This window comes from Anticarsia gemmatalis, chromosome Z (genome assembly GCF_050436995.1).
Source record: "Anticarsia gemmatalis isolate Benzon Research Colony breed Stoneville strain chromosome Z, ilAntGemm2 primary, whole genome shotgun sequence".
NCBI classification, from domain to species: domain Eukaryota; kingdom Metazoa; phylum Arthropoda; class Insecta; order Lepidoptera; family Erebidae; genus Anticarsia; species Anticarsia gemmatalis.
The window spans coordinates 19,070,721-19,091,787 of NC_134776.1; the positions used below are offsets into that span (position 1 = coordinate 19,070,721).

At 41.1% G+C, this 21,067-nt stretch overlaps 1 protein-coding gene across 2 annotated transcripts in view; it reads right to left on the reverse strand.

Annotated features, from left to right (window-relative positions):
• The window catches only part of LanA (laminin subunit alpha), a 58,277-nt gene that overhangs the window by 2,926 nt on the left and 34,284 nt on the right, over positions 1–21,067 (reverse strand). For both annotated transcript variants that reach the window (XM_076135021.1, XM_076135022.1), the window contains 29 exons: positions 20,709–20,900; positions 20,150–20,375; positions 19,619–19,746; positions 19,090–19,214; positions 18,059–18,232; positions 15,932–16,133; positions 15,479–15,558; positions 14,510–14,618; positions 13,867–13,981; positions 13,235–13,396; positions 12,288–12,507; positions 11,644–11,753; positions 11,015–11,136; positions 10,362–10,635; positions 9,261–9,422; positions 8,531–8,718; positions 7,949–8,145; positions 7,396–7,529; positions 6,677–6,874; positions 6,084–6,232; positions 5,418–5,699; positions 4,723–4,936; positions 3,995–4,318; positions 3,532–3,715; positions 2,907–3,045; positions 2,271–2,503; positions 1,616–1,729; positions 896–1,078; positions 215–387 (listed from right to left, as the gene is read on the reverse strand). In XM_076135021.1, coding sequence (XP_075991136.1) covers positions 215–387; positions 896–1,078; positions 1,616–1,729; positions 2,271–2,503; positions 2,907–3,045; positions 3,532–3,715; positions 3,995–4,318; positions 4,723–4,936; positions 5,418–5,699; positions 6,084–6,232; positions 6,677–6,874; positions 7,396–7,529; positions 7,949–8,145; positions 8,531–8,718; positions 9,261–9,422; positions 10,362–10,635; positions 11,015–11,136; positions 11,644–11,753; positions 12,288–12,507; positions 13,235–13,396; positions 13,867–13,981; positions 14,510–14,618; positions 15,479–15,558; positions 15,932–16,133; positions 18,059–18,232; positions 19,090–19,214; positions 19,619–19,746; positions 20,150–20,375; positions 20,709–20,900 — 5,113 coding nt within the window. The remainder of the gene's footprint in view (positions 1–214; positions 388–895; positions 1,079–1,615; positions 1,730–2,270; positions 2,504–2,906; positions 3,046–3,531; positions 3,716–3,994; positions 4,319–4,722; positions 4,937–5,417; positions 5,700–6,083; positions 6,233–6,676; positions 6,875–7,395; positions 7,530–7,948; positions 8,146–8,530; positions 8,719–9,260; positions 9,423–10,361; positions 10,636–11,014; positions 11,137–11,643; positions 11,754–12,287; positions 12,508–13,234; positions 13,397–13,866; positions 13,982–14,509; positions 14,619–15,478; positions 15,559–15,931; positions 16,134–18,058; positions 18,233–19,089; positions 19,215–19,618; positions 19,747–20,149; positions 20,376–20,708; positions 20,901–21,067) is intronic.

Here is a 21,067-nt window from a genome sequence, read left to right on the forward strand (position 1 = left end):
TTAAATTGGACATAAATTTCTCTCGGCACCTTCAAGGCTGAGCAGGTTTTCATACCAAATTTCTCGGTAGCTTGGGTGTACATAGTTGATAGTGGTATAAAATCGCTACAGTGCCAAGGGCTAAAGGCGAATCCAGAATATTCCCAGACAAGAAAAGTTCCAACAGCGTAGATCAACCCTGGATCCCATTATTATCAGTAAGTTTCTCTTTTACCTTAGCATCCTTCATGTAGCAAGCGAGGAACTGGTCGGGCGCCGTGTCCGACGCCGCATAGAACATGAGCCCGCCGTGTCGGTCGAAGGTGCGGAACGCTATGGTCAGGTCGAAGCCTTGCAGCTGACGGCCCGGCAGCTTCGAGTATTGGATGTGACTGTCGTTACGCGTACCTATGGATATGCCATGACGAAGATTTAATAATATAGTAGTGATTAAGTACTCTTCCTTCAACTAAATAAATTCTACAAAAAAAAAAATCACTGGTGATAAGGAATATAGGAATATTAATATATGATTGTATCTTTTCTGGAAGTAGAGTTTATCTATTAGTTCATTCTAATCCCTGCTCGAAAAATGCTTCAAATTTCGTTGACGAAGCTCGGTGTTAGTCAAAGCAATTGTGACTGTTTTGTGACACTCAGTACAACATGAGAGTAGTTTAGTAATATTTGAGCATCACTTGCCAAAAGATTACTTCCCTTAAGGAATGTGGACTTTAGTTTCAACAAGGTTGCTTAGCAATCGAAAAATCGTCATTTAAATATGGTTTGGTTGATTTTATTGATAATCTGTTATTGGCGGATATCGGTATTTAGCTAGGATCGCCACCAAGCTGAACAAATAAAAAGAACAGCTGTATATTTAAATTGATTGACAAATCTTCATCAGTATTCTTACCAAATCTGTATCCTATGTCGGGATCTCCAAGTGTGTAGAACGGATCATCGGCGAGCGCGCAGCCCGGCTCCGGCTGCGGCGGTGGTCGACGCGTGGTCGTGGTTGTGGTGGTCGACGGCGTGGTCGGCGCCGCCGTGGTCACGCGCTCCGTCGTTGTCAACACCGGAACGGCGAACGGCTCCACTACAAAAATTAATTGTTATACTCGGGCTATTTCAAACGTGCGAACTAAGTCATGTCATTTTATCGGAGTCTCTCGCTTGCATTTACACATTTGTGACATTCCTATGATCCTCTTATTCGTACAAAATTTTATGTATGTCAACAAAATGTTGGCACATTTTTCCGGATTGGTTAGTTAACAATTAGTTGACTCGAATTCTGTCTGTTATAGTGTGAAATTGGTATCGTGTGCGAAAGAGCGCGTGCGCTTATCGCTCCGGACCATCGTAGTTTCGTTTTAAACCAGCGTTTTAAATACTTGAGTTCGACTGGCATAAGCCCGAATCCGATTCAATCGAAAACATATCCGATTCCATAAAAAAATACAATATACTGACTATCTCAAATATTTTGTAAAACGTTTACGAAATAAAGGATATTTCGAATTAGAAATTTTCAATGGAATAATGGTGCTGATAGAATATGGGTTTCCTATCATTGGAAGTCGGAGGTATTGCTTTGTGAGTATAGGAGTATGTTTGTAATTATTGTCGTTACCTGGTTCAGGTGAAACCGGTGGTCCTTCCTCCTGCGGGACGTCAGTGACTGGTATCGGCAGTCCAGGAGTTGGCAACACGTCTGTCGGAGGCGTCGCCGCCCATTGTGCACGATCTGAAAGATTAGCATGAATTATGATTCATTTAATGGTAGCTTGGACTTGTTTATTAGTCACCTGGGCTTGTTTAGAAAATGCCTTTTAGCCAGTTTCTTTAAACATATCTAAAGTAACCGCTAAAGCTATTCCTACTTATTCATAAACACACTAAAGACCTATTTTAGTTAAAAAGCTACTGTAATATGTTTTATTTTTTCATTTCGCTATGGAGCGAAAGAAACAAAACACTTTATAAGCCTTTCATAACCTCATATATTTTTATGAATGAGAGGGATTGGCGTTTACTTGACATCTGTGTAGTAAAGGCAAATCTGTTTCTTCATATAACTATCCTATCAGTAATATCGTGAAGTATCAGACTGTAATTTTTATTTTACACCTATACTTTGGTTGAAGAAGCTGGCCGTTAATCAGTATAATAGTTGCCTGGACTAGCGGAGGATCGTATAAAGTGGCGTGCTGAGAGGGAGGCCTATACTCAACAGTGGGTGGATACGGGCTGAATTAGATAGGTAGTTGCCTGGCTTTGTTAATTACCTGGACTAACTCCGCCTGTAGTGGTAGTGCTACCACAGCGTCCAAACGTCACGCTATTATTGCTATAAGGTTCAAGCAGATTGAGCACGCGTCCGTTAATAGTGGCGTCTGCGATGCAGCCCGTGAGCGGGGTCTTAGAGCCCACCTTGCCGCCTACCACGTAGCCCGGCTGGACTCCACCGATGAATAGGACGCCGTCCAAAATGTGCAGCGGCGCTGGTGCTGTGTCCGTACTGTTTAAAATAAAGATTTTGTATTTTTATATAATATCTAGGAAAAATAAGGATTTTTATTGCTATTTGTGATATTTTGGTATTCACGGAGAGAGTGGTTTAATAGGATGTCGATTCAAAGAAACAGTTAGTCGTGATTAAAATCACTTTTATTTCTATAAAATATGTATTTTCTTATAAAAACTGCTAGACTTTTGATGGGGGCATGAAATTATGTCCACATTACGTCTATTGGTCAGTCAGTACTACATTATCTTTATACCTTAACAAGCTGAAAATGTAGAAGCTAAGATACGCGTGCCGAAAGCGGAATACTCCTTAATAAAACGATTGTTTTCATACAAAATAGGCTAGCCTATTACCCTGCATATCTGCCTAACACAGATCTTGTGTGGATTGTTACCTGAAATAGTCGAAGTCATCGACGACAAGTCTGAGCGCGTTGTTGTTGTGTGTGACGGTGACCACGTGCCACTGCGAGTCGTTGTACGTGCTCAGACCAGTGTCCAGCTGCTCCCGTTGTGACATCACCACCAGTTTACCTGTGACATACACATTGGTTTATAGACCTATTGAAAAAGTATCCATTTGAATATAATTTGGCTATCTCGAAAAGACGTGGGCTGCTTTTTTATAATCCTTAGGTTTTCTTAAACAAGGTTTTCTGAAATGGGCAGCTAATCTTATACTAGATTAAGGGGTAAAAAAATGATAACGAGACATTAAAGAAAATAATACACTGTTTTTTCCACCCGTTATTGTCGCTGGGCACGGACGGTCGAGAATGAGAGTGATTACCTCAGTTGCAATTGCGGGCTATGACCCTCGAAGGAGGCGAGGATCACAGGGCCACGTCCCTCCCCGAAATCGTCAAAAATAATACTTCCATTTGTTACATCTTGCGCAATAAAATTGTATTGTACAATTAGCTCTATTTTATCGACTCAACATATTTTACCACTTGAGACCCCTTCCAAAAATTCAGGCAGCGACCGTACTTGATATGGCTTATAAAACATAGAACTGACCCTTAATCAGCGACAAAGATATGCTATCCGGCATGGCAGTGGTCTGCGTCCTGCTGAGGTACACGAACAGCAGTCCGTCCGGCAGCGCCGTCTTGAACTTGAGCGTCAGCTGCAGGTTCTCCGTCGTGATGTCCAGGAACCGCAGGTAGCTGTCCTGACCTGATAGAGACACTAGCGATGCCACCTAGAATAACATATTAAGAATTAGCATTTCTTTTTAGTTTTTTCGTTTTGTGTAACGTCAGATTCAGTTTATATCGAAGATAGGAGGGAATTAAGGTTGAACGGGGGCTGGTTTTTGGGGGACAAGGAAGCTTCACTCTGAATTGGGGGGTTAACTTGTAAATGGGGTTGGTTGATTCTGAGTAGAGGGGAACCTGGATACAGAAGTTTCGAAACGCCTCGAATACATTTCTATCTGTTCATACACCTAAAATATTTAACAGTAACAACAATCCCTTACCTGGCAGCCATAAGACATTCCAATAGACTCGATGTTCTCGCTCAGATCCGTCGGCACTCCATCCATACTGATCTGTCTGATGCATCCATCGAAGCCCTTGCCGGTCACCTCCACGATACCCTTGTTGTTCCCTCCGAAGTTCATAGTGTCCAGAGCCCTGATCTCCACTTCACTAGACGAAGACTCCATCTTTATAGTCTCGTGGTCTACCTTCAGGAGACACTTGGTGAGGATCCTGGCTGCGTCCAGCCTGTGCCATTTGCCGTCGTTGTATGTGTTCTGTGTACCTATTATGAGCAGCTCTTCTGGATTGCCGAGAGATACCTGTTGAAAATTGTAATGATTGAGTAAATTTTTGACATTTTTGGACACAATATGAGACAAAATAGGTATTCGGTGATTGTTCGAATGCATGTGGATTATTGCCTGTCTATAATTCAGGTATTGCTCAATAGATTCCATGATAAACTTCTGAAAAATATTTCGACAAATATATTATACGAGCGTACTCAGCGTACAAACGTATTAAATAGAATAAAATAATAATTTTTAAACTTAACTTAAATTGCCTAAGCAGGTCTCTTTTTTAAGTTAATCGACGAGGTCATTAGCCAACAAAGGGCTATTCGGGCCTCAAAGAGAAACTGGATAAACAGCTGATCAAGAAATAGCCGCAAAGGTTCTCCACGAAAAGATAACATCTGCAACATATCAACCGCCACACTAACCTGTAAGAACACTTTTCCATCCTGCATCTGAACAGAGAAGAAGTAAGCGCCTTCTCCCACCAGGTAGATGAGGCCATCAGGTGCGTATGTTCTGAAGAATAGCAGCACTTTGTTCTTCTGCGGCGTGATATACCCTCGACCTGGCATGGTGACGTGCGAGCGACCGTTGAAACGGTATTCTTGAGGACCGCTGTGGGCTGGTAGGAGTTTGTCCCTGGAAAATAGAAAATGTTGAGCTCATTTGTGTCTCCAAAAGACGGCTCCAAGCGACAAGTTGTAAGCAAGAAATATGGATACAAAGTCTGTAATAAGTTACGACTGCTCAAACAAAATGCAACATAACGTTATTGTAGGAATCCGCTTCGCTAAATATCAGTTCAGTACATAGAGGAACATAGCTCAGTACAATGGTCTTCTAATGAACTCACATTAATGATAAACTAAGTAATACTACAGGTCCCTTGCATCACTTTCAAAAATATATACCAGAATATACTTAGCTTTCAGATGGAATTTTGGCAGTTGTTTTTATACATTTGCTGTCACTTTATTTAGCAGAAAGTTAATTTGACACTTAATTATAAACTGGTTACCTGGCCCTAAATATCAGTTAACGCTGAACTGTCCCACTAGCAGATACTTTAACTATCAATTAAAGTGTCTGTTTTATTGCATAGATAAAAACAACATCTCACCTCTGTCTAGCTCCCTTCAGATTATCAGCTGTGACGAAGTTCCAAAGACCGACAGGCGTGTCTCCTATCATGAGCTCTTCGATCTGTCCCTCGAACGCGGGGAAGCTAACCTCTTGCAGCTTGGCATCAGATGGGGCTCCTCCCACATACAGCTTGGACTTCTGCCTGTCCAGGTTGAAGATAGTGTGCTGTCCTGGGAGTACGGCCTCCTTGGAGTGCGTGAGGTCTGCTGATCCGTTGTCCATGCTCTCGCGGATGGCCAGTTTCACGTTGCGACCGACTCTGTAGAAAAGATTTTGTGTTATTTAGTGATAAGAAGCGTTCATTATTGCTTTATATAACTAAACACTGAGAATGAATCCCTGTCTACATTTTACCAGGTTTGATCCGTGACCCGTGTCATCTAGTGCTGGGTCTCATATATCAGGGAAGTCGTTAGTATATCTATATATGACTATTAAAATCAGTCCAGTCTTTTTCAGTGGTTGATAGTCTCCTACAAGTTTATACAAATTGTATGTTGTTTGTTTCGTTCCTAACGAGCTAAACCTGCAGGATGAATTCAAGGCTCAACCCCCCCTTCATTATGGGAAGAGATCCTAGGCCAGAATACAGTTTTAGTTTATAATTTCTATTAAATAATTAAGATGAAAGTGTTGTTCATACCTGTCTACAATAACCTGGTACCACTTGTTGTCTGCGACGAACTTGTCGCTGCCGATCCTGGCGGGCGCGCGCCCTGACTCCGCGCTGTCGCCGATGTCCATCACCAGGTACGGGTAGCCCTTCTCCACGCCGATCACCATGAAATCGTCCTGGAGAACAGAAGAAATTATTTTATGAGATTGAAATTACATACATATCTAAAATCACTCGTTTTTCCTTAAATGCCTGTGCGTTGAATACAGTAATCGGTCTATCTACGGATAGACCGATTACATTTTTATCCGCAAGTGGAGTACTATGATCGTGTGATACCACGATAGACTTGTTCTGCGTTGACACAGTAATTGCAAAAAAATGACTGATCCAATGTACCTGATATTTAAAGCGGTCATATTGGTGAGCATGTTTACGATATTTTCTTCAAAAACGAGCAAAACGCGAATTAAAACCAATTGAATAAGATAATTACATAAAGAAATAAAGATTTATCATCATTTTCTACTAGTTAGTAGCAAATAACGCTCTCATATCTGAACAGGCCTTTAAGCAGGTAAAGGGATGGTAAGTTAGTATCTAATTCTCTTCATTCTTACCGATTTGGTCCTTCTCAGCATAGTATCCTTGGGGTTGCCGAGGTACAGGATGAGTCCGTTCTCCGCCTTCGTCTTGAAGTAGACGGACACGTGCGTAGAGGTGGACATCTCGTCCACGGTGTCGGGCAACCGCGGCTGTAGTGTCGTCAGGCTGTCGAAGCTCACGCCCACTTGGATGCGATTGGCTACTGTGCGAGCCTGGTGGAAACAAGGTTTTGTGTGCAAGATTATTGTGAATTGAAGTGAGGGTGATAGTTTATATCTTGGATATTGTAAAGAAAACAAAGATGTATGTACAAAAATGTACAATTTCACGCACGGGACAATTATTTGTGCGATTCACAAGTTGTTTCGGTTCTGGTTGTACTTTGTGTCCGTTGTTTGGATGTTTTAAAAGTCTTCGCGACACAAGAGCATCTCTAAATGCGGGAGTCGTCTTTAAAAAATAACGTATTCTGTATATTACGTTGAAAACTAACCATAAATAAAAATCAGTTTAGTGTTTAACCAATATGCCTTTAATCTTTGAGCTAGAACACCCGAAAAGATGGTGGTGGATGGTATTAGCAAATTGTGCTCGAATTTGCGCAGCAACGTGATGCGTATAAATTTGTATATTTGGCGCATCATTTGCTGGTTTAGTGGAAATCTTTCCAAAAGACTTCGTTGGTCAAAAGGGTAACAAAGTACCCTGAATCAGTGAGAAGCCATTTCAGTACCTGTTCAATGAGTTCCTTCAGCTTGAGCAGCTTCTCGTCGGCTTCCTTGCGTCGGTGTTCCAGGTCGTCCTGGCGGCCTTTCACCGCGTTGTACGTCGTTGAAATGGTTGGCTCCAGGTTTTGGATGTCTTTTACTGTTGAGAACAAGCCAAGATTATTTGACTGGAAGCCTACTGTTGGTTGGTGTGTGTGGCCACAATATTGGCCATAACGCAACGCAAAGCTCGTTGATTTTACATGCTTTAAGTTATTACTGAGTTATTTTTTCTGAAATACACATGAAATAACACTTTGTGGCTCAACCGAAGATTTCCATTTACCCAAGAATAATAAACATGGCATTCTATAGCGCTACACACAAGCATTTATATGTATTCATAAAAATATTTCGTAACTTCATTATTTCTCTAGACATTTAATGCATGCCACTACTAAGTTGTTGAGCTATAATTGGTTGAATTTTGTATTCAAGTTTTTAATTTTGTTTTAGCCTTGTATATTCGTGCGACAGTTAAATACCATTTAATACTATTATTAAGTTGTTTTTACATACCCAAGTTATCAACATTAGCTTTCATTTTCTGCGCATCATCGGCGAGCTTGGGCAGTGTCTGCGCCCACTCCTTGCTCGCAGCCAGGTCTGCGCCGAGCTCGGACATGATGGCCAGGGTCTCCTTTACTTTGCTGTTCACTGTGTCCGCTTTACTGATCTCATCGTCTAATGTAAATGCTGCTGGCGTTGGCAGTGACCTGGAATTTGTTATAACATATATTGTTTTGTGATTAAAGAGTTCTAAAGGTGATGGCGGACTCCAAACCGCGACTTCAGACCTTAAACTACAACTGTAGTAAACAAATTGCGGCGGCAGGTCGCTGACTGCAGCGGCAAACCGCAAACATAAATTTATTTCTCATTTCCTCTCGTCGCAATGGTAGCAACTACATCTTTGCAAAACGTAAACATTAAAGGTAGATTGTATTTTAGTAAAATTCTTATTTACATGAGCATAATAATCTCGATTAGCAACTACGGCTAATAATCTCTAGATAAAAAGCAGCATTACAATGACTACCAAATATCCCAAAAAACTGCAAAATGCATTCCGGACTAAATTTTAATATTCTTGATACTCACAGTTGTATAGCGTTGTCGTCATCGTCGGCCGACTGTAGCAGTTGTTTTGCCGCATTCAGTTTGTCCGTGGCTAGCGTGAGGTTGGGACTGAGCGACTGTGCGACTATGTTCTGTGCCTTCGTGGCCGTCTCCAGCAGCCGCTGCGACTTGTTGCGAGATGGACCCACCATGTCGTTCAGCTGGTTCGTCTGAGAGATATAGACAGGTTATAATATAATTAAACAGAAAAATAATAATTCTACATTTAAAAAAAGGCTAAAAAAGCGTTTATTCTCAATCCAATAAAGGGTTTTGCAGAATTATGTCTGAATGTATGTACCATTTTTTTTATCCCATTACTGTCCCACTGCAGAGCAAGGGTCTCCTCCTAAACGACGCAGAGGGGTTAGGCCTTGAGTCCACCACGCTGGCTAAGTAAAGGTTGGGGACTTTGCATACCGTCAATAAATGATAAATGTATTAAACAAATTATAGGCATGCTAGGTTTTCCTTCACCGATAGAGCAAGTGATAATTATTTCTAATACACACATTACTTCGCAAAGTCATTGGTGTGTTGCCTCGGATTCGAACCTGCGACTACTTGCGTGGCAGGTGCCAACTTAAACCATTCGGCTGTCACTGTTTTTACGAAAATACAGAATAATAAATAAGGTGCCAACTTATACCACTCGGCTATCACTGCTATATATATTATTATATAGGTAGATATATAGTTAAAAGAGACTTACAAGTTGTGTGACGCTGTTGACGGCCTGTTCGGCGTCGTCGGCGGCTTGCTGTCCGTCGCCGACCTCCTGCACGATGGACGAGTACGCCGACGCCGCGGTGTACGCGTGCTGCGTGCGCGAGTTGTTGTTCTCACGTTCCGCTAGTGCACGCAGGTTATCCGCCTAGGGGGAAATATATAAAACATAATTTATTAGTTAGAACCGTGACTTATTAGTTTTACATTAATCTAGACTCGCGTACAATAGTACAATCTATACTAATATTATAAAGCTGAAGAGTTTGTTTGTTTGAATGTTTGAACGGGCTAATCTCAGGAACTACTGTTGCGAATTGAAAAATTATTTTACTTTTGGATAGCCCATTTATCGAGGAAGGATATAGGCTACTTATCATCACGCTATGACCAATAGGAACAGAGTACCAGTATTTTTTTTTACAAAAACGGGGAATTTTTTGACCCGTTCTATCTTATGTGACGCAAGCGAAGTTGCGCTTGTTTATAATAAGGTAGATGACTACCAGTCAAATCAACTTATTTTTTTACAAAATAGTGACGTCACAGTTTCGTATTTTCGTTGGATATCAAATGAATGCCTAATAAAATGTTTCAGTCTGTAGTAACAACGAATTCAACACCATTTACCAGCAAAATAATATAGCCTGGGCATTTTATATGAACCTTTTACGAATACCAGTTTTTTTCGCTTACCCAGTCAACTACCCAATTATAACATTATGTTTATATCTTTAGTCTCTGGCTAAAGCTACGGGAAAAGGCATAATTTTATGTATGATGTATGTAACATCACACCTGTTATATTAGAAGACGCAAGTTGCAATGTATAAAGTATAACAGTGCTTCGTTATTTACAATTTTTGTTACATGTAATAGAAAGAATATTACCATAAATACCTGCCACGTCAGCAAACATTAAGCAACTATTAATTAAAATACCAATAAAAATGAGAAACAACCACACTTTACTGGATCCGGAAATCCGAGATAAACCCGGGATGACCGGGAACCCAAAAGAAATTAAGAGAAGAAAACGCTAGTAGACTAGAATTTGGTAGCTAGTACATGAATAAAGAAAACTCACCCTATTCCTCAACATAGTGGTATGATGTTCGGCCTCATTAGTCAAGTTCTCCAAATCAGGTAATTTAGTCTTCAGCTCCTCAAGCCTCGTCTCCATGTCTTGATTAGCTGCCTTCAGATCGTCGAGAGCCTTGGTGGAGTTGACCAGGATGGTGGCTACGACCAGGTTGTTGAAGGTACCGTTGCCGATGTCGTAGCCGGCGTCTATCAGATCCTTCATGGCTGCCATGTTCAGCTTCGTCACGGATTTTACTTTGTTGTCGAATTTGGAGTTCCTGAAAAATATATGGAATTATAAATAGCTCTTAAAATCGATGGTAAATGTGCCCCCATACTTAAAGTATATATGCCTTCCCCTCCCAACTGGAATATACTTGCCACCATCAAAGGAAGGAAACGTGCCCCTTAAACTAACGTATATGTTCCCCCCACCTAACTAAGGAAAAGGTGCCTCCTGAATTAACGTACACATAATCTACATCATCCTAACGAAATAGTGCCTCCCCCTCTAAATATAAAAGGAAAAGGAAAATGTGCTCCCCGAAAAAAGTGGACGCCTCCCCTTTACGGATGCTCCTAAACTAAAGTGTTAGAAACATGGACCTATCTGTAAAAACAGCAAATAAAGCGAAGTGTGCAACATTGGTTGTGTACCTGTTCTTAGTGTTGAGTTGTTCAGCGCTGTCAGCTGTCTTGTGCGCTAGGTCGGTGTACTGCAGCATCTCGTCCAGCTTGGTCTTCAGGTCGCGCGTGTCGTTCACCAACGTTTGGAATTTCTGACAACAATATATAAGCACTCATAAAAAGGTCCCAAGAAATTAATAACGATTTCGGAAACAAGGTGTTACGATCAAAAAGCATAAGGCAGTGTACGGCTAGTTTTGTTGGTAAAGCACCGCGCATAAACAAAAGACCTTCGGCATGATGATGATGATAATGCTCTCCGACCGCGATGCGCTTCAACTTATAAATTATCGTTGATGCGCCTGAAATGGCTTATAAAGCCAATTTTTGCAAAGAATTCTCGGTACGAACTTTCGGCATACTTATGCGCTGACAATAATCTTTACCAACGAGTCCCCTGCCATGCCAAAAAGGCCATGTAAAATTAAGAATGCCACTGCAAGCTTAATCCCTAATTTTTATGAAGAAAAGTGGCAACAGCTACGCTGCCAAAAACTTCTTAGGTATGCCATAGAAAACTGTATTTGAGACAGTCTTAGCTTGGTTTAATGAGAGCCTGCTATTGTAATAAGGTAAAAATGAGGGTAGTTGCTACATACCTGCACCTGTTGGTTGACAGGCTCCACGAACACGTTCATACGTTCGATCTGGTTGCTGGCGTTCGAGAACGAACTCTCTGCTTGCACGAGCTTCGGCGACAAATCCTTCTCTGTAATAAGTAAGATGTTTGTGATTATTCATGCTATAATTATGAGTAGGCGCTTCAGTTAGGTACTAATCCATACTTATTTTATGCTTATTTTGCCTGTTTGTCTATCTGTAATGTTATCACAGCTAAAGTACTCAAAATGATTTTGATTAAATCTAACACGCAGATAGCTGAAAACCAGGGGTCTAACATAGACTACTTTCCTTTTTATAATTCAACACCATAGCGAATGAAAAAGTGAATACAATTTGTTTTGCGAGCGAATAAGCCTGTCACGAGAATGTTATAAAAAGGATAGAACACAGGTACATTTTATATAACTAATCGTATTGACAGCACTAGTAGCGAGGTAAGGGAAAGGTACCCTTACCATTGCGCCCACGCAAGCAGCTTGCTCACCCAAAGAAAAAATCGAAAAGCGAAGAAAATTCCGCTTCTTTTTGTAAAAACCTACTGGAACTTTGATCGTGTTTTATAAAGGACCTCGCATCACAAGATTACCACCAAGAAAAAATCTATCAACTAGTTATTTACCTGCAATATCGCTCTTAATCTGCCTAGCCTCGGCCAGTGCGCTGTCGACCTTCGGTTGCTGACTGAGTTCCAAGCCCGTAGCCAGCTCTGACACGTGAGCGACCACATCCTTGGCCTCCTGAGCCTTCTCCCGCACTGAGCCCAGGATCTTCTCGGCTTCTGCCGCCAGTTCTGCTGCGCGGGTGATCTGCTTGTCACTGTCCGTAGCTGCGAATTCAGCCTGAAATTATGGAGTTTATTGTAGTAATCCATACTAATATTATAAATGCGAAAGTAACTCTGTCTGTCTGTCTGTTACTCAATCACGCCTAAACTACTGAACCAATTTGCATGAAATTTGGTATGGAGATATTTTGATACCCGATACTACTTCTTACCCCGGGAAAATGACGCATTCTAATAGGAAAATTAAGGTGGCAGACGAAGTCGCGGGTAAAAGCTAGTAAAAAATAAAAAAATAGGTACATCCAAGAATGCAGACTAAAACATGATATGACACGATTTTTTCTAAACTGTTTGGGTTTCACGCACAATAGTATGATGGTATAAAGTAAGGTTTAGCTTTAGCTTACATATAACATGACATTTAAAATGTACTGTCAAAATAGTTCCTACAACGCCCGTTAGAGGCGCTGATCTGATTTTCATACAAAATTTATCGATAGTTAGCCGGTTGTCGGTAGTCGATAGTGGTAGAGAATACAGCTACTGTATATTATTACTATACAGGTGGACCAAAGCAATCACTGAATGGCGGCCATGGAATGGGCGAAGGTCTCAAGGAAGCCCTGCAACTAGATGGTCAGACGACATTGTTAAATGTGTAGGGCCGAAATGGATGAGACAAGCGGAGGACCGTATAAAGTGGTGTGCTGAGGGGGAGGCCTAGACTCAACAGTGGGTGAATACGGGCTGATTAGATAGATAGATATAATTAATATACTTACAGATCTCAAGAGGTTCTTGGCGGTGTTCTCCAGACTCTTGACAGCGGTGGTGACGTTCTCCACGTCGACGTTCTTCAGCTCAGCGACCTTCGGGCGCAAGGTCTGCGTCTGATTCGCTATGTAGTTTAGGCGCTGGGTCGTGAAGAATGAGTCCGCTTTGTCCTGTGCAATAACATAATAAGAATCAAATCAAATGTGTTTGTTTGTCAAACATAGGTATTTTGTATAATGATCTTACATGTAAGTAGCCCTCTATGTTTTGTCATAAATGACATGCAAATCCTTAAAATCCTATTATTTTACACATAACATATTACTTAATTATAATAAATATTATTTTTTATATAGACATCAACATTAACAATAGTGATTGTGTGGTATCCATATTCTATTTTAAGTGAATAACTAGGTGTCAGAAGTAAGGCGCTGCAAGGACGTAAAATAGCAAAAACCGGGCAAGTGCGAGTCGGATTCGCGGGCAAGGGGGATTGACCGCGATTTTCATTGGACTAATCTTATACGGCCGTGGCGTATGCGCAAGTTTTTCCCTACTCATCAGCAAAGTGCACCGCAAGTGTCAGTTAAGATCAGGTAATTAACAGTAGTATGTTATGAACAAAGTAGGTACAGACCTTGAAGTCCTTGGTTTCGTTGGCGAGCAGCTCAGTCATGTCCTCCATGGTGAAGAGCAGCGCATCAGTGCAAGAGTCGCACTCCAAGCAACCCTCGTCCGGAATCAACACCCATCTGATGATACAACAATGAAATTAGTTTTAACAAGTTTTGTATTTCAATGATAGTGCATGGTGCGTGTAGTACTGTTATAATGAAAATGTGTTCAGTGCAGTAGTTGAGGCTTCAAGTTTAGAACTAGCAATCGATATTTTGGTCACTTGATTATACCCGTCCCCTTTCATATCATCAATTTAATTGCCCCCCGAAACTGTAGGTACCTGTCTGTCAATGCAGTTTTGTTTACGAAACAGTAATTAGAAATTTAACGTTTTGGCACAAATGTTCATATAAAGAAAACCTCAATTTCTTATTTTTAACATTATTTTCAACCACTAGTCACCAATAGATTTTTTTGGGGCCGATGGATTAATGTGAGCCCCCTCTTAGATGATTTTTTACCCTGTTCAATTTTAAAAAACACAAGTATATGTTTGAAAGTATCGTATCAAGTGGCGTTCTTTGCACTCTGCCTACCCCTAACTGGAGAATGCGTGATTTTTTGTAGGTAAGTACTATAGATAAAATATTGCAACACGTTACCTCTCCGGGCACCTGTCGCACTTCTCTCCGATGACGCCGGGCAAGCACTCGCACTGCCCCGTGGCGTTGCACGTGAAACCGAGCGAGTAGCCCGTGTTGCAGTTACAGTCTGAAAACATATTGTGTTGATTAATAAATAATCTATACTAATATTATAAATTTGTAGTTTGTTTGTTTGAACGCGATAATCTCAGGAACTATTGAAAAAATCTTTTACTGTTGGATAGCCTATTTATTAAGGAAGGTTATCCATACTATAATATTATAAATGCGAAAGTAACTCTGTCTGTCTGTCTGTCTGTCTGTCTGTCTGTCTGCTACTCAATCACGCCTAAACTACTGAACCAATTTGCAAGAAATTTGGTATGGAGATATTTTGATACCCGAGAAAGGACATAGGCTACTTTTTGCCCCGGGAAAATGACGCATTTCCCGGGAAAATTCAAGTGGCGAACTAAGTCGCGAATAGTCAATATTATAATGACATTGAAATAACAAAATTCCGTTGTCATGGCAACTGTTTTAATGGCGGATATGCCTTAGCGCGACTTCGTTATATTAAGACATATAAATAATTTTGAGAATATTTTTCGTGAAAAAACAACATATTTTATATCATCACGCTACGACCAATAGGAGCAGAGTAACAGTAAAAAGTGTTACAAAAACGATGAAAATTCTGACCCATTCTCTCTTATGTGACGCAAGCGAAGTTGCGCGGGTCAGCTAGTAGGATATATAACATCACGCTACGACCAATAGGACCAGAGCACCAGTAAATGTTTCAAAAACGGGGAAAATTATGACCTATTTTCTCTTTTTTTGAGACGCAAAAGCACGAAGCAGCGCGAGTTAGCTAGTAATCTATAATGAAAAATTCACGATTATGGGCATTATAAAGAACCTTGCCAAAGCTGACAACTATAATTGACATCCTCATTTCGGCTACGTTATGATAATAATACTCACGATCACATCCTTCCTTAGTGTAGTTCCAGAAACCGGCGGCGCACTGGTCACAGTGTTTACCACTCACGCCCTTCGCGCACCTATGAGTAACAAATTAAAGAAAACATTAGTAATTATTTCCTTTTACAGTCTCGGTTTTCAAATATCACAGAGCCTTTTGAGCGTTTACGATACTGTTGCTAGACAGGTCGATTCCAATACATAAATATTACTGAATTTAAAAGACATTCAGCTAAAGCTCTATTTACAAACATAGTCTGCATGTGTGAGCGTATGTGTGCGATTGCGCGTGCGCGGGTGTGTTCTCAGGAGCTTCAAAGACTGCGTAGACTATTCAGAACGAGTAATATTTATACATGCGTTCTTTCTTACCCTATCTCTTCTTCTAAAAGTAACTGCATAAATTCAATCAACATCAAGAAAGCTCTATGCAGTTCCACATAGGATACTTACTTGCACTGTCCAGTAGCAAGGTCACACTGAGAGGAGTCGGAAGCGATGCCGCAGTCGCACGGCGTGCAGCCCTGTCCGCTCGCGAGCCCCCAGTGGTCCGGCGCGCATTGGTCACAGCGCGGCCCGATCACCCCCGGCCGACACACGCAGGTGCCCGTCGTCGGGTCGCAGTGGTCCATGCCGAACTCATCGCAACTACACGCTGTGGGTAAAGAAGATATTCAGTTAGTACCATTGACCAAAATTATTTTTCTAATCTTAACTTATCGTAGAGAATAGGTGCTCCCAGCGATTAAATTTTCTACTGTTGTAAACTTCTTGGTGTGATCTGTTCATGAGTGCAAATTACGAATAATATGTAAATCAGGAATACCTACCTACCCATCGAAAATTCCAGAGATTTAAGAGAGCATGTGAATTAGACTAGGTACTACTTACTGGTCAGTGGCGACTTTCTTTACCTTTCGTGAACGACAAATGCAACACCACGCGCATGCGATGATGCGTGTGTATGTGTCTTACAAGGAGCCAGTGCCCCAGTCTCAGATAGGAAATAATGTAAAGCACCTCTATTGAAGACATTCAAATGAAGGCTTTCAAAAAGGAATGGATGTGAGAGCTTCCAATAATAATTAACTTACTGACCACAGTAGCAAAACACTGTAGAATTGTATCGCATTGTTTTGCGTAGATTCAGTTGTAATTTGACGAGTAGGTAAGTAGGATAGAGGATATCCCGATAAATTTGTGTTTTTATACAACGAGCCGCTACCATGACTTATTTTCTTCAACGTGTGGGTAGAGCTACATATCCTTAGTCTTGTGACGAACAGAAAAATAACATACCTAGTTGGGTCATAAAAAAAAACTAAATGTTACATACACATACTAAATAATAAAGTACAATGTAATTAAAACAGACTACAAATACGCGTACCAAAGTACGTTGGAGCATCAACGTCGCAAGGCCCGCGGCTACCCGCGAGATCGGCGCCGGCGCGTCTCGATCCTGTGACGTCACTCACATCTCGTGCAGCGAATGCATTACCTGCCTACTTACCACTAAGATATTGTTACTTATTAATCAACACTAATCACTTATCACTACGAGCACTTATCTTGGAAACCGATGCACAATGTTTACATTTGTTCGTGTTGAATGTGATCGCCAGCTTGACGGATACAAAGTTCTGAGCGCGCACCCTTGCTGATAACAAATCTCCCGTCGAATCCAGGGAACATAATATACCTATATGATGGGTATTAGGCACCGCGGAAACAACACAAACTCTCACTGCCTAATAATGATAAACCATCAATAACACTATGGCGGGTGGGTATCGCAGTAGGTAAACACTTATCATTGAAATGTCTATAATACACAAAACAGTAGGCTACTATTACTATTTAATTACACTAAAAACTCAAATAACAACGATAAATAAGCGCCCTTGTAACGTAAAGGTTAACTTAATTTATTAGTTTTTAGCGCGCGGCATGCACCGGTAAGTGTGTCAAGGCCACAGGTCCGGGAGGCACTGGCGGGATAGAACAAAGTAAATCAAACGGTGCAACAATGTCGCGTGCGCCGTCCGCCCAATAGCAAAGGCGCTATAAAAGAGGCTTTATTGTTGTAGCATTCATATGACTCGAGACGCCGGTGAACGAACTTTACTCAAGTTGATTACGCCCAGGCGGCGGAAATTAGTTAATAAAATAAATTGATAATAATTCGGGAATGAATAATAATACAAATTGTTGTATTTTGTATGACTTAGGACCCATAATAATATTATGGGTCCTAAGTCATACAAAATACAACAATTTTGTTTTTTGTTGAATAACATATTATGTTGAAGGAGATAAACCATGGCATGGGCACGTTTAAGTATATTGATTTATTTATTTATCAAATATCTTTATAACACAGTTATTTAGTAGATGTCCCACAAAATTCCTGACGCAGTTTGAACCGAAAATTATGATACATAATTTCATTCCTATTAGGTACAATTATCTGTATTTAGGTATAATTAGCTGGTAATTAGGTACAATGTTTGTTTCGTGGTGTTAATGACCTTTTGCATATTTTCCAAACAATTATTCAAATGAGACGAAGTAACTTACCAGTACAGTTCTTGGAGAACACAGCGTCGCCGTAGAAGCCAGGCGCGCATAGATTGCAGGCGGCGCCGGCGGTATTGTTGACACACTTGAGGCAGTCGCCGGAGATGCTGTCGCAGGAGCCTGGGTCCTCAGGGTTGATGTTGCCGGAACAGTTGCATGGCTTGCAGTAGTCACCTGTACAAGGTCATTGCGGTTATTGTACGTTTGAAGGTGTCAACTATAATCAGGACGTTACAAATGTGCGAAAGCTACGTCATAATCAAAAAAATCGTAGGAATGCGACAATGTGTAAGTGTGAGCGAGAGACTCCGATAAAATGACATGAAGTAGTTCGCACGTTTGAAATGGCCCGAGTATACCTAGTCTCTTTGTTAAGAGGGTGCCCGCGCTCGGTAAGGAAAATACAACATATCTCCTCGTTATGCGAGTGATTGAAGAAAAATACTGTTTTTCCATAGTGGTGATTAACGGGATGACAGCAAGAATGTATTTCTTTTTCCGACCAAGATCGAGATGACGATTGGTCAATTCAACGTGGGATAAGGTTAAGACCAAGAAGAAAAAGATCAGGGTAGATTGTCGGTTATAATCGTGGATCAACTTTGATAAATTCGCTCTCTGTATCATTGACTATCATAAATGTCAGCATTTGACCTATGTGAATAAATAATTCGATTTTGATTTGATATGGTGTTATAACGCATATACTCGTATATCAGGAGCAACGTTGTTCTTTTAGCTGTTCTGAAGGTTCTCGTTTGGAGAATGTCAAGATGCCAGAAATCCTACTAATATTATAAATGCGAAAGTTTGTGAGTATGCATGTATGTATGTATGGACGTTTTTTACTCTTTCACGCTTTTCACTGAATCGATTACAATGAAATTTGGTATGTAGGTAGTTGAAGACCCAGAATAATACATAGGCTATTTTTTATCCCGGAGTTCCCGAGGGGATTTACACGGGATGGGTTTCCACGCGGACGACGTTGCGGGCGGCCTAGTATGGTCTAAATGTGTAGTGGGACTCACCAATCTCTTCTGGTACGCCATAGTAGCCGGCGGCGCAGAACTCGCAGCGAGCGCCACCGTAGCCAGGCTTGCACTGACACGAGATCAGGGATCCGTTCTCACTCAGGTCACAGCCGATGGCAAAGCTATGGAGTAAGAAGATATTTTAATGTAGAGCATGAAGTAGAGTGGCCATCAAACTAATATACTAGTAACGTCTGAAAGTGTGTTATTTTCTTTTATTTTACGCCATAACCACTGTACCGATTTGGATTAAATTAAACAGGGTGAAAGATTACATTTCGGAAAATTATACCTATACCTAAGGCATGGGCATAACTTAATGTGGCAGTCGTCTCCCCGTACACGTTTAGTTTGTAGTATGAATACGTATAATTTTACCACTATTATTTATGTAGGTATTAAAATAAAGTGTGAAGTATTTATATTATTTTGAACTTCCCCACAACGAAGACTAACTAAATAACATATTAGGCATTACTAAAAGTACATATTATATAGAACAGTTATATTATATTAAAATACATACTTGTTAGAGGCATATGGCATGGGGCAGGCGCAAATAAGACAATCGCGTGGTGTCCCAACAGTCGCGTCGCCATGGTAACCGGAGATGCACGACTCGCAGTGGTCACCCATCGTGTTGTCCGTGCACTCCTATGAACAATCAAGTTGAAATCAACATCACAATATTTATAACAAATGTTTATAAGGGTTTTGTCATTTTTCCTAGGAGTGTTGAGGACAGGCTGGTTAAAAAACAACAGCCAAATCCGTTGAATACAATGTTTGCTACAACATTTATAACTCAAAAAAGGCTGAACAGATTGGATTGATAATAATTAGTGGAGGGGTAGCTTAGATCAGGGAGATGGACAAAGGATACTTTTAATCCCGCTAGACCGTGTTTGCACCTGGTGGAAGAACAGAGAATGGAAACAACAACACCAAGTAGTCATGATCTCCTGGTAACTGTGAAAAGGATTTTATAGGGATAAAAAAAAAGCGTGAGCGGAGCTGCGCGGGTCAGCTAGTTTAATATAAACCAAGGGCCACTCACCAAACAGACTCCAGTATTAACATCACAAGTCTTGGAGTGACCGTTACACTGGCAGGGCACACAGAAGCCGGAGCTCAGCCTATAGTAACCTTCAGCGCACTGCTCGCACGACATGCCCCTGTAAGCCTTGGGACATGAGCACTCCTCCACCGAGCTGGCGCGGCGGAGGTATGCGTCTTCTGCGTCAAAGTCATCCACGCCAATGTCCAGGGTTACTGCGATCAAACTGGAAAGAAAACATTTATTCGATTGTTCGAGCTGGCCAATTCGACTGGTTGGTGGATTTTCTAGTCTTTAAAGCACATATGTGATGCGAGATATGACTCTTGTGATGAAATGTTGACTTTTATTGTGATAGACCAAAGAGATTTTGGTGACTTAAAGGGGGATTTCAAAAACATCCAGTCGTTTAAGGTCTAGAGCCCATTACCGGCACGGCAATGCAAGTCTTCCTATGAGTACAGCACAGTGGCATTCAAATAGTTGTCTACTGAGATATGTGATAGTCTGTAGGTGTCTGTTTTTCAAACCAAGGAAGCAAATAGCTGGAGTCTCGTACCTGGTCTGAATAGACTTGTCTTCATAAGTGGCTCTGATGTAGATGCTCTGCACGTTGACCAGGGTGTTCATGAACTGTTCGCGGGTCACGGGGCTTCCGTCCAGCTTGGTGAACTCGTCCTCCGTCAGCCTGACCGCGTGAGACCAGGACACCTTCGCCGCGGGCTGTTCGATGCTGTTGTGGACTATGTACCTGAGAAATAACAAAATTTGTTAAGTAAATAGTTATGTATAGAAACTAGCTGACCAGGGCAACTTCGCTTGCGTCACTAAGCGAGAATGAGTAATAATCTTCCCCGTTTTTTTGATAATTTTTCGCTGCTACTACGCTCCTAATGTTTGTAGCGTAATGTTATATAG